The 12,979-nt window shown below is 41.1% G+C and overlaps 1 protein-coding gene across 4 annotated transcripts in view; it reads right to left on the bottom strand.

Annotated features, from left to right (window-relative positions):
* The window catches only part of SMPD4 (sphingomyelin phosphodiesterase 4), a 29,153-nt gene extending 16,236 nt beyond the window's left edge, over positions 1–12,917 (bottom strand). For all 4 annotated transcript variants that reach the window (XM_084649487.1, XM_084649488.1, XM_084649489.1 and 1 more), the window contains exons 1-10: positions 12,828–12,917; positions 11,084–11,170; positions 10,462–10,548; positions 9,002–9,144; positions 8,779–8,854; positions 7,991–8,099; positions 7,402–7,454; positions 6,590–6,741; positions 5,025–5,157; positions 2,045–2,116 (exon numbers count right to left, since the gene is read on the bottom strand). In XM_084649487.1, the coding sequence (XP_084505613.1) occupies positions 2,045–2,116; positions 5,025–5,157; positions 6,590–6,741; positions 7,402–7,454; positions 7,991–8,099; positions 8,779–8,854; positions 9,002–9,144; positions 10,462–10,548; positions 11,084–11,122 (864 nt within the window). In that variant the 5' untranslated portion in view covers positions 11,123–11,170; positions 12,828–12,917. The remainder of the gene's footprint in view (positions 1–2,044; positions 2,117–5,024; positions 5,158–6,589; positions 6,742–7,401; positions 7,455–7,990; positions 8,100–8,778; positions 8,855–9,001; positions 9,145–10,461; positions 10,549–11,083; positions 11,171–12,827) is intronic.
* Positions 12,918–12,979: the final 62 nt, after the last annotated feature.

Raw genomic sequence — 12,979 nt, 5'->3', positions numbered from 1 at the left:
TTTTTCTGCTGCGGGAAGACGCACCAAGTTCTGTGGAATGCCATCCCATCCCCGCACTTTACAGGAGAGTTTGTAGCTAGAGACTTAAAATAGCACATTTAAAATCATGACTGGGCCCAAGTTCTGAGACCTTCTATGGCACTGACCATCCCTCTGCTCCACACATGCAGAAAGGTAAACGGAAACAGGGGAAGATACGTGGTCATTATTCACTTTACTTTTGCAAGTTCTAGTTTCTTGCTCACATCTGAATGACTGATAAGCTTCACTAGTTTTTTTTCAAACTCATCCAGATAATACTCTGGTCAGTTAAGTACTCACTGCTTGAGAGAGAGTGCTGTCTCCACACCTTCCAAAGTCTTACATCTCAGAGTTCTGGAGGAGAGTACCTTTTTGGATGGGGATGCCACTTCCCTGCCCTTGTTTTCTATCACAGAATATCAAGGTTGGAAGGGACCTCAGGAGGTCATCTAGTCCAACACCCTGCTCAAAGCAGGACCAATCCCCAATTTTTGCCCCAGCTCCCTAAATGGCCCCCTCAAGGATTGAACTCACAACCCTGGGTTTAGAAGGCCAATGCTCAAACCACTGAGCTATCCCTCTCCCACCCAAAAGCAGGAGGATTTCATTTGTCTACATGCCCATGACTAGTAATTCTTGGGAAATAATCAGGGACAGAAGTAGAAAACCATCAGGCAGCCACAGCCTCAATCCTCCCCAATCAGTGCACCTGGGTAGGAGCCTATGGTGGCAAAACTCCTTTAGGCGCTACCCATGCATTTCCACAGTGTAAGTCACACTGTTTGATGAGCACTAAGAAATCATCATCGTCATCGTCGTCGTCATCGGCCTGGATGCTGCTATAACATTAGAAGACAGTGTCTCAGCTACAGAGGGTGAACAGAGGAGAGAAGTTTAAAGCGATGCATTATTTTTTTTACCTAAACATAAAGCTGCATGCACAAAGACTATGCAGACAGAGAACAAAGGTACTTAAAAGCAAAGCCTTTCCATCATCAGTGCATAGCCACGCTGCTGGGGTTCCTGAGTGGAGACCTACCATCTTTATTGCAGTTTGAGCTCAAATCATTTTTTGGAATAAAAACAGACAAACTCACCACAATTAGATCTTCAACATTCTTCCCTAAAAAAATATTTGTTTTATAACCTGATGAAGTGAAGGATCAGAATTTCCCAGTCAAGCAACTCTCATCTTACTCCTTCACACATTAACAAGCCTTTAGTAACTTTTGCATTTCTTCCCCCACTGGGAATCCTAAGAATCATCAGTCCCAGGGCATTTTTCCAAATTCCCTCAAATCTCAGCGCTCCCAACTCTTCTGATACCAGGTTCCCCTTTAAGCACATCAGTTTTATTCTTGAACAGCTAGAACAAATGGCTTGTAATCAATGTAATATCTTATTTAAGTAAGATCCTATAAGAGATCCCAAAGTTACATATACACAGAAAGCACTTCAGCCACCACTGAAATGCAGCGCACATTTAACAATGCCAGTTTCTGGGACAGGAAATATAGACTCCTTAACCAATTAAAACTATAAAGACAGTTTATGAAAACCCATTGAAATTGGATTTAGGCTAAAATCTTTGCTCTTGAAAAACATGCCACTGGATCTTCAAATGACTAACTCCTCAGTAACGCTATCAGCTGCAGAAACCAAATTTAGGTCTCGTGTGGCCATGTTGACATTTTTGTGTGGGATTTTAACAGGGCATTTTGTACTGAAGTCTTACCAATAGTTACTGATCTAATTACTATGAGTAGCATTGATTGTTATGACCATTCCACAACGTCAACTTTATATATATTTAGCTATTGCAACAAAGGCAAATGCAGATGACACAGGCATCTTCACATCTTTTCATCACTGCAGCTTAGAAGCTCTGAGGTATGCTTTTAAGAACACTCCTTTGTAACCATCCACTTAAAAGTTCTCCATAAGATGGGAAGTGATAAAGGTTCATCCCAAGATAAGAAGCCAACAAGCAAGACACACCCACAAATGAAGCACAAGCTATTACCTTGACATGAGGGGACTGCATTTTCTGATACATTTCCAGTGAGTAATGGTGAAGCCACATTTCAACAAAAACCTGTAAAACAACAAATGTTTTCTCAGCTAGAGGAAAAGAGGGAAGATCCAGGAATAGCCAGCCACAATCTGCCTCTGACTGGCCAAATTGAAGCCTGTTGTACATCACTCAACAAAAGACTAAGTTATACTTGTAAAATAGTGTAAAGCATGTACTTAGAGACGGTTCACTTTTTACAGACTTCGTTCTTTCCAAGTTCACCTTTACTAAATTTTTACATTTAGTGAGATGAGTGTGATCCGCATAGTATAATACTATCCCAAAGTATTATTTCACAATATCTGCAATCACACATCCATATAATTACACTGCATGTTGCGGTTATGAGGCCAAAACTTCTCACAGTTACACACCTACAAACTCATCTACTGTGTTTCAATGTGGTTCCACAGGTGCAAGAGCACTTTCCACCCCACCAAGGTATATGTTTTCTTTTCTCAATATTTTTAAGGCCCATTATGTTTCTGCCATTACTTGCATTATCACTGAACACACTCTCTCTCTCTATTTGTTCTTAGGAGACTATTATACAATAGAAGTCAAAACACCTTGTATAAATACAAGAAAAGTAACAAGACAAGCAACAGCTACCATATAGATCATAAAGTCAGAGGAATTGTAAACACAGTTCTGAAACATTGAAAGAAGAGTTCCTCCTTTAGCTCACCCAGCAGAACACTCACCTGAGTGTTAGCCTGTATCCGCAAAAAGAACAGGACGACTTGTGGCACCTTAGAGACTAACAAATTTATTTGAGCATAAGCTTTCGTGGGCTACAGCCCATTTCATCAGATGCATGCAGTGGAAAATACAGTAGGACGATTTTATATACACAGAGAACATGAAACAATGGGTGTTACCATACACACTGTAATGAGAGTGATCAGGTAAGGTGAGCTATTACCAGTAGGAGAGAAAAAAAACCTTTTGTAGTGATAATCAAGATGGGCCATTTCCAGCAGTTGACAAGAAGGGGTGAGGAACAGTAGGGGGGAAAAATAAACATGGGGAAATAGTTTTACTTTGTGTAATGACACATCCACTCCCAGTCTTTATTCAAGCTTAAGTTAATTGTATCAAGTTAGCAAATTAATTCCAATTCAGCAGTCTCTCGTTGGAGTCTGTTTTTGAAGTTTTTTTGTTGTAATATTGAGACTTTTAGGTCTATAATCAAGTGACAAGAGAGATTGAAGTGTTCTCTGACTGGATTTTGAATCATATAATTCTTGACGTCTGATTTGTGTACATTTATTCTTTTACGTAGAGACTGTCCGGTTTGGCCAATGTACATGGCCGAGGGGCACTGCTGGCACATGATGGCATATATCACATTGGTAGATGTGCTCAAATAAATTTTTTTAGTCTTATGCTCAAATAAATTTGTTAGTCTCTAAGGTGCCACAAGTACTCCTGTTCTTTTTTCTGGGAATACCAGTGATCCAAGTTTAGTGGCTTTAATTTATTAACTGGCATGTCTGTTTAATAAGAATGTGTGTGTGTGTGTGTGTGTCTCTCTCTCAAGGGAGATGGGAAAAGGCTGCAGGTGAACAACATAACAGGCACATCACACATTTCCTATAAGCATTACTTATCCATCCCTGAATTCAAATACCTTAGCAGAATAACCTATTCTTTTTTACTCTTCCATCTGTTTTCATTTCCCTTCCAACTTGCTTTAAGAATAAAAGCCCTAATGATCAGTTTAATCCTTTAGAGTATAAGAGCCTTGAAGCAAAACCTAATATAAGGCTAAGTTTCTTTAGGCCAAGATACGTCAATTCCAGTAAAATATTCAATTATATGTTAATCAAGAGAGAGAGTGGTGAGCAAAGCATGTGCGGGAGATGCAGGCACAGACTTCAGTGGATGACTCCCCAACACTGCTGCTTTATTATTTAGATTGCGAAAGCACCCAAAATGTGTTAGACATCATCCCTGATTGGAAGAACTTACAGTCTACACAAAGACCTTGGTGTGGCAATGGAAGGAAGCATTTTAATTTTTTTTCCTACTACCTGTCTGATGACTGGAGTGAGGGGGAGGAAATGAACAAGAACCGTGTCACTTACACTCAACCAAAGAGCAGCTTTATTTGAAAGAGACATTATCATGATCACTATACCACAAAATAAAGCTACACTGACAGCTTATTTTATTTTATTTTTTGAGAAGAGATGAGATCCTTATCTCCTGAATTCTAGGAATTATTTTTAAAAATTGATTCTTGCTTGTTGTCTAAACTTAGGTCTAATTTAGCATGCGATTCCCCATAATATTGTTAATACTTTGGATAGAAGTCATCACAGAAATGCAAATAACTCAGAACATTTGTGAATTAATTCTCATAACCACCTGTAAGATAGGTATTATCCCCCAAACTGAGGTGCAGAGATTAAGTGTCTTGCCCAGAGACACACAGCAAGTTTGTGGCAGAGCCAGGAATAAACCTACAAACTCCCAACTCCCAGTCCTGTGTTTTATTCATTAGTCACAAGATCATCCTTCCCCATAAACATCCTGCGTACACACTATTACACTGTACAATCAATATTTCAGTTTAGCACTGGGGCAAGATATCAGGTTTTGAATAAATTCTTAGTTCCTCATATTTCTCTCCCTAAATAAGGAGCGACTTATTCTGGTGTAAGTTGGATGAGACTCAGGCCCCTGAAATCCAAAGAGTGACAACTATTGCTTAACAACTTAGCAGTGCCTTTTTATCTTATGTTTCTTTATATTATGTTAATAGAAAACAACAGCTGCACTGCTCAGTTCCATTAACAGACTGCAAGGTAGAAAGGAATGGAAAAGAAAGCGGATCTTTAGTTAGGAAAAAAGAGATTTACCTGCAAATAAGCTTTTTCAGCCATTCTAACTTTAAAAATATAAGAAAATAAATCAGACTCACTTTAAGCACTGTTTCTGATCTCCAGATCTCTTGGGAAGCAGGATCAGCATTCACTGAAGGCTGATGGGCAATGTGCCGTTTCAGTAGACTAGTGTGGTGTATGCCATAAGAAGTGAAAGGCACTGCTGGGGATCTTTAAAGAGAAGTTTATATAAATACCGAAGTCAATGGGCCTCTGTACAGGGACAGAGGTCATAGATTGTAACCACAAGGACATAAAGAAACTGAATAAGAGTTTGTGCTAAATAAAGCTACGTAATTAGAATTTTAAAAATTAAGCAAGAGGTTGCAATTACTAGCCACAGCATTAGTAAGTGTCCCGTGCCTATTTTCATTTATTATTTTAAATGTCACTATGCAAACCACACACTACATTCTGCAGTACACTATTTAATTTAGCCTGTCTCCTATTCAACTTTACTGTGAGGTTAGGCCTTCATTAGGCAGCTAAATCATTAACAGACTTTATTAATCCAGTTTAAGGTTGAAGAAAGCCTGAGAGAGAGCTTTTGGAAGGCACTCAAAATGCCATTGTTAAAAAAAGCCACAACAATATATATTTGAGTAAATAAACATTTTTGATGATAAAAATAATACATAAAAATACCAAATTCAGAATTATCTTTACAAAAATTATACATTCCCACTCATCCCAGATGAGTAAGATACCAGCTTTATCCCTATTAATCATTGTAGATTTTGTGCATGTGCTGGTAAATTTTCATGTCCATTTTGCAAGGCTAATTGAAGAGCATAAGTTAAAACTACACAGAGGCTCAAAAAACTTTAGTAAGAGGTTGAAATTCTTTCCTCAGGTCCTTCCCAGTTTGTGGCTCAATAAAATCAACATATATAGTTATGCATAGTCTGCCACCTAAACTTTGATAACCCTTTTGTACGCTGGATAGTAAAATAAAAAATTCTACCCAGGCTTTGTATACCAGATCAAGTAAGAAACCCACAACAAATGGTAGCTTGCAAGGAAACACTGACGCATTCTTAACTAGGACATGGAAGTTTATAGCAGCAGAGACTGAAGCTGGCAATGTCAAAAAGTTAAAACAGAAGATACTGTTTGCCAAAATTGTCTGGAGTCAGCAAAATTGGTAGAATGTGAGAAGTTCCTTCAGCTATAGCCAAGACCAATTCAGTTTCTCCCTGACTGCACGGCATATGCATTAAATGGTACAAGCCACTCCTGGGTGGATGGTGAGTGTGTCCCACACTAGTCACAGCAGGAGCCATAATTAGTGGTATTGAATGAAAAAAATCCAACAGCTACAAACCACATTTATAACTCATCTCTGGCTCCACTACTAAAGGCCAGCAAACTTTCAGGAGAAAAGTTTCTCAGCTTTCAGTGACCCCTGTATTATATCCTCCATTGTAAGACTACTATACAGGTACAATCATGTTTATTTTATGTATGCATATACACACAATATAAAAATGGTGGCATTTTCTTACAATATCTGGGGTGAGAACTCATAATTGAAGCAAGCCAGTTTTTGTGAGCACTGCCCATGCAGTCTAGCACGGATAACGCAAATTTACCAAGTTATTACCTAGGAGCAGGTGAAGGGATGCCCCCGCCAGGATTGGAAGAAGGTGGAGGAAGAACACTTCCTTCTGTAGGAAGGAACCATTTCAGGTATGTGTCCACCAGACTGAAGTAAGCGCTGTTTGAAGGGCTGACATGATGGGTGGTAGGAGAGTTCTGGAATATATACACACACCATATAGCTACAATAAGTAAATACACACACTGTTACAATAAGTCACTGGGAACAGGGATTTCAGGACCTGATAAATCTCATTCTGGGTCTGATGCAGGAATTACTGGATGAAATTCTATGGCCTGTGTTATGCAAGAAATCAAACTGGATGTTCATAGTGTTCTATTCTAGCTTTAAAGATCTGCGTTTTCATGAGCTCTTCTGCAATGATTCAGTGTATTGAATCACACTTCACATCTGACAGCAACATTAGAGACTGCTAAAAACAAGGGAAGTTTGGTGCGCAGTATAAGACTGCCATGTGTATTGTTTGTACAACAAAGTACGAAAGATGATCAACATGCTCAGCAGGTATAAAGTAAGAGTGCACAGAAAGCTGAAGTTTCTATACCTCATTCATCCTCAGCCACCAACGATGGAATGCAGCACTGAGAAGAGGAAGATGTGTACCATTATATAGATGTGTATAATCACTGCCTATGTTTTCATCATATCAAATGGTATTTACAAGCAACAGGTGCAAGATTTAGTTTATCTAGGTGCTTGCATTTAGACAAGATGGAAGCTTTCAAAGTGCAGTGAAGAAATGGTTTGCTAGAATGATGCCACTTTAAAGGGAAAAAAGGATAAAATTTACTTACCCTTTGTGTGATAAGGCTTATTGCAAAGTAAAACATGTAATATTCAAAAGGATCTGGAGAGACAGAGTCAAGGATACAATAAGTACAGCTTATTGGAAACATGATATGAACTTATTGGCCTTTTAAATCTTCAGTATCTCAGTGCTAGTTTTAGAAGACTTTCTAGAGCTCAACAGCAAGTTCAGGTTTGATCTCTTGCTCTCTTCCCAGGTGTTTATTACACACTGTCAAGTAGTTTAGGTTTTTTCTCCATACCAGACAAACAACCTAGAAATATTTATGAAACATAAGGGCTGAAATCCCGGGCCCACTGAAGTCAATGGGAGTTTTGCCATCAACTTCGATGAGGCCAGAATATCATCCTAGAAGTTTTCACACATTCAAGATTTCAATGGATGACAAGTTTAAGTCTAAACATTCCTCTACTGTGATGGCAATCTGAACATAGCAGCATTGGACTAAGGCACATCACTGTACAGCTAAGTACAGTAAGCAAACAGCAGAAATGGATCTTGATTTCTCAGTTTTAGTCACTTAAAATATTAAAAGGAATTAAAAAATGTAAACCCTTCAATTGTCAAAAGGATACTGAGGGCCAAGTTCGAGCCCAGGCCTCCAGATGGAGGGAACTGGACTTTGTTGTGGTATAGTGAGCATTCTGGTAGGACTCGTTCTTGCATTGAAGCCTTCACAGGGCCCTGAAAAGAGAGGGAGTAATGAGATACCTACCAGACTACTAAGAATATGTGAATGAGTTTTTGAGGATGTATTCTTGTATTGGACTGTAAAAAGATGACTGGTTCTTTGTTCTAGACTGTGGCTATTTGGTTGCAATGGAAAAGTTATTTCATGAAGCTTCCATGGAAAACCTGTTTTCCTACAACCATAAAGTGTTATGTTCCATAACCAGGATGATAGTTAATCTTCATTAAACTTACAGAAATGAAGCATCTGAGAGATATGAGATGTTGTTAGAGGTGGGGATGCTTTCCAACAAGTTTGGAAGAGAAGTTTTAAACTCCATCCATTGGTAATCAAGACAAAAATAGTCTAGTGCCTATTTTGGCAGCCAAATAATAAAAAAGAGAAGTGAAATTTCTTAGTTGAACAGCACAAAAGTTGCTGATAGTAACATAAACTAACAGCACAACTTCTTAAAAAATCCATCATGACAATGAATGCTCTGCCTCTAACAGCCCTCTGAAACAATCAACAATCTAGAAATCCCATCTCCAGAGCCTGCTATGCTATGAAACAGTAATTCAAATACTACAGTGGCAGGTCCTATGCTGAACCCAGAGTATCTGAGTAAGTAACATTCCAATGGGTGCAACACCAAAATAATTTTCTCTTACATAACCTTTAACAGTTACTTACTGGAAGATAGGAGACTGGAAATTCATATCTGTACTCCTCAGCTTGGAGTTTGTAAACCAGCTTCATCATCGGGCCACTGTAAGCAAGGATGAGGAAAAACAGTGAGCATCTTTTTTTTTTTGGCCCCTTTTGTAGATGAATGTTTACACACGAGGAAACGTGTCAAATACTAGTTTATTAATTCACCATGAATTTTCCACTGCTCTAAAGTTGGCACATTTACCTGGGATCCAGGAAATCCAGCGCAATAGCATACTCTGTAGGATTCACTCTTCCATGCAAACAGCGAAGATTCCAACCTATGATAATGCCATCCAAACTACCAAAAATATTCTCCACTAGCCATGGGAAGATGGCATGCAGTTCCTACAGGAAAACAACCAGAAAAAGGGTTGGAGTCATAATAGATAAATAAAATTTTAAAAAAAGAAAGATTGCTGTTCAGGTGTAGATTCTTTGTCTGAAGAGTCTTAATTTCAGACATCTGAATGCAAGAAATATTTTCCACCAACTACACTCAAAATATGCATAATTTTTTTTATTTCCAGGGCACACTTCTATGTGCAGAACATTCAGTGGAAATAATTTAAAGAAATTTAAATGCAAACATATATTCCACCCCCCTTGATGTGAAGTTAGACTCTGCCTGTTTTCTAATTCCTTGATTCCCATCATTTTACAGACTGAACATAAGAACGGCCATAATGGGTCAGACCAAAGGTTCATCTAGCCCAATACCCTGTCTTCCAATAGTGGTCAATGCCAGGTGCTTCAGAGGGAATGAACAGAACAGGTAATCATCAAGTGATCCATCCCGTGTTGCCTATACCCAGCTTCTGGCAAACAGAGGGTAGGGATACTTCAGAGCATGGTTTTGCATCCTTGCCCATCCTGGCTAATAGCCACTGATGGACCTATCCTCCATGAACTTCTCTAATTCTTTAATGAATCCTGTTACAGTCTTGGCCTTCACAATATCCTGTGGCAAAGAATTCCACACACTGACTGTGCATTGTGTGAAGAAATACTTCCTTTTGTTTTAAACCTGCTACCTATTAATTTCATTTGGTGACCCCTAGATAACAGTTCCTTATTTACTTTCTCCACATCAATCATGATTTTATAGATCTTTATCATATCCCCCCCCAGTCGTCTCTTTTCCAAGCTGAAAAGTCCCAGTCTTATTAATCTCTCCTCATATGGAAGCTGTTCCATACTCTTAATCATTTTTGTTGCCCTTTTCTGTACCTTTTCCAATTCCAGTGTATCTTTTTTGAGATGGGGTAAGCAGATCTGCACATCATATTGTTACCATAAAAGTTTTCAATTTAGAGTGATTAAGGTAGCAGAAAACCTCATTCTTTATCCCTAGACTACTATGTTCCAACTCAACTGGTTAGTATCAGTCATGTGTCACATCTTAAAATATTAGTGTCCTCATATTTGGCATTTCAGTAGAGAATGAAAAGTATGATTAAGAATGTGATCAATTAAAAATTTGGAGTTTTGTAACTACTGGAAAAGTTAGGTAACTTTTGGGAAACTACTGAACTCATAAAACTTCACATAAGAATCTTAAAACTCTTTACAAAGGCCAGAATAAAGAGAAATATTTTTAAAATAATATTTTTATAACTCCACCGAGGCATAGCTTGGACTACATTCAATGAAAGGTAGCTGTACCTTGGCAGGAAAATCTTCAATGACTATCTCCAGATCATGACACCTCTGAGCAAAGGGCTTGTTCATGCAATCTGCCTTCAAACTGGCCTGTTATGGACAGAAACTGAAATCAGATCACTTCTTCAAGAGAAAGTAAAAAGGGCAACACTTACAAAGATCTTGGCAGAGAATTCTCTAGTTACAGTGTTAAATATTGCTCTTGTGAAAAAGCAATGGGCTGTCATTGTTTCCATCATGAGATTTACTCTAAACATAAGTATTTTTTAACTCAAGACAAATCTCAGATACAGGTTTTTTTACCTACTTGGATCTACATTACAAGTTTTAAATTAAAGAGCAAGTACTCAATTTGTGACCATTTAAGTTCTATGAAAATAAGACTACATGACATTTAGAATGGTCAACACACACTAGAGTATTTGAGAAAAGGAGCTGGAAATTTCTCAGTGCATTTCCACAGAATGCTTTCAGATTTTATGCTATACATTCTGCTTATAGATAAATTGTCAGGAATTAATATGTGGAGGATTAAATTTTCAAGTGATTATTTGGCAATTCATTAGTCAAAAGCAATATCACCACAAGACTTTCCTAACCTATAACCATCTGTACTGGCACTTACCAATAGGAAGCTAGGCTGTTGTAAGTGAGGGACAGCCATAACTGTCTTTCTACAATACCCCAAAGGAAGTGTGATCTCAGGAAACCACTGGAAAGAAAAGAGATAGAAACATCTAAGTGAATATTAAAATCTCATGTTATAACACTGCTACAACTCACTTTCTGATATATTCATGTTTATGCATGAAAACAGGCAAAATGCATGTTTATTATGTCTATGTGAGCTGGAGTAAACCAAGGCAGATCCCTGACAAAGGTGACTACGCTGTAATTTCCCCAAAGTTGATAACACTGCACATTCGCATAGAAATAATACAGTCTTTTCCAAATAAACATAACTTGGGGGTTGGGGGAAGGATGCAAAAAGAGCCTTTGTTTAATTAGACTGCAGCCAATGCAGGGGCACAAAACCATCTCTAGGGGACACAACCTGTATGGCATGGACTGTATGGCGTGTTTATGGAAGCACCAGTCCAGCAAGAGAAAGAAGACACTATCCAGATGTGAGATTGTCTCCAAATAGCTCATGCTATAGCTCCCGCTGAGATGGTGGCTGCTGACACAGGGAACACAAGCACATTACCACCAGTTTCAGAGTAGCAGCCGGGTTCGTCTGTATTCGCAAAAAGAAAAGGAGCACTTGGGGCACCTTAGAGACTAACCAGCTCACTTCATCGGATGCATCCGATGAAGTGAGCTGTAGCTCACAAAAGCTTATACTCAAATAAATTGGTTAGTCTCTAAGGTGCCACTAGTACTCCTTTTCACATTACCACCAGCGGCTGAAGGGACCAAGAGAGACAGGATCCTGGAAGGTTTTATGTTTGTCGGGGAGTGGTGGGGCTGAGACCCCCTCCAGGGGGCTGGATATTGGGGGCCGGATATTGGGAGCCCTGCTTACAGCCTCTCCCCCCGGGACTGAGACCCTATCCAGGGGGCTGGATATTGGGGGCCCAGATTACAGCCTCCCCCTAGGACTCAGACCTCTCCAGAGGGCTGGATACTGGGGGTGCTGCTCACAGCCTCCCCCTAAGGCTGAGACCCCCTCCATGGGGCTAGATATTGGGGGCACTGCATACAGCCTCCCCCTTGGGGCTCAGACCCCTCCAGGGGGATGGATACTGGGGGCACTGCTCACAGCCTCCCCGCTTGGGGCTCAGACCCCTTCAGGGGGGTGGATACTGGGGGCGCTGCTCACAGCCTCCCCCTAAGGCTGAGACCCCCTCCAGGGGGCTGGATATTGCGGGCACTGCTTACAGCCTCCCCCTTAGGGCTCAGACCCCTCCAGGGGGATGGATACTGGGGGCACTGCTCACAGCCTCCCCCTTGGGGCTCAGACCCCTCCAGGGGGCTGGATACTGGGGGCGCTGCTTACAGCCTCCCCCTAGGGCTCAGACCCCTCCAGGGGGATGGATACTGGGGGCGCTGCTCACAGCCTCCCCCTTGGGGCTCAGACCCCTCCAGGGGGATGGATACTGGGGGCGCTGCTTACAGCCTCCCCCTAGGGCTCAGACCCCTCCAGGGGGATGGATACTGGGGGCGCTGCTCACAGCCTCCCGCTAGGGCTCAGACCCCCTCCAGCCCCGCCCCCAATCTCCAGCCCGTTCTCCCGGGAGCCGGACCCCGGCGGGAGGGAGGGGGCGTCTCCCCACCTCGAGCGGGGGCCTCTAGCAGCAAGGAGCGGGAGCACATGTCCCCCGCCCCCACCTACAGCTTCCTGCCCCGCGGCCCAGGGGGCCCCTCACCTCGCCCCGCTGCCCCGTCCCGCGCTCTACCGCCCCAGACCATTTTCAATCCGCCGCCGCTCCCTCCTCCCCTCGGGACCGGCGCTGTCGTTAGACGTCATCCCCCTCTCGGCGCGTTGCAGTGACGCACTCTCCCCCCCCCCCCCCAAGCT

This window comes from Lepidochelys olivacea (assembly GCF_965140295.1).
Source record: "Lepidochelys olivacea isolate rLepOli2 genome assembly, chromosome: 15".
In the NCBI taxonomy this organism is placed as follows: Eukaryota; Metazoa; Chordata; order Testudines; family Cheloniidae; genus Lepidochelys; species Lepidochelys olivacea.
Note: the sequence above shows the minus strand (reverse complement) of the source record. Positions and strands in the feature narration are given on the sequence as shown.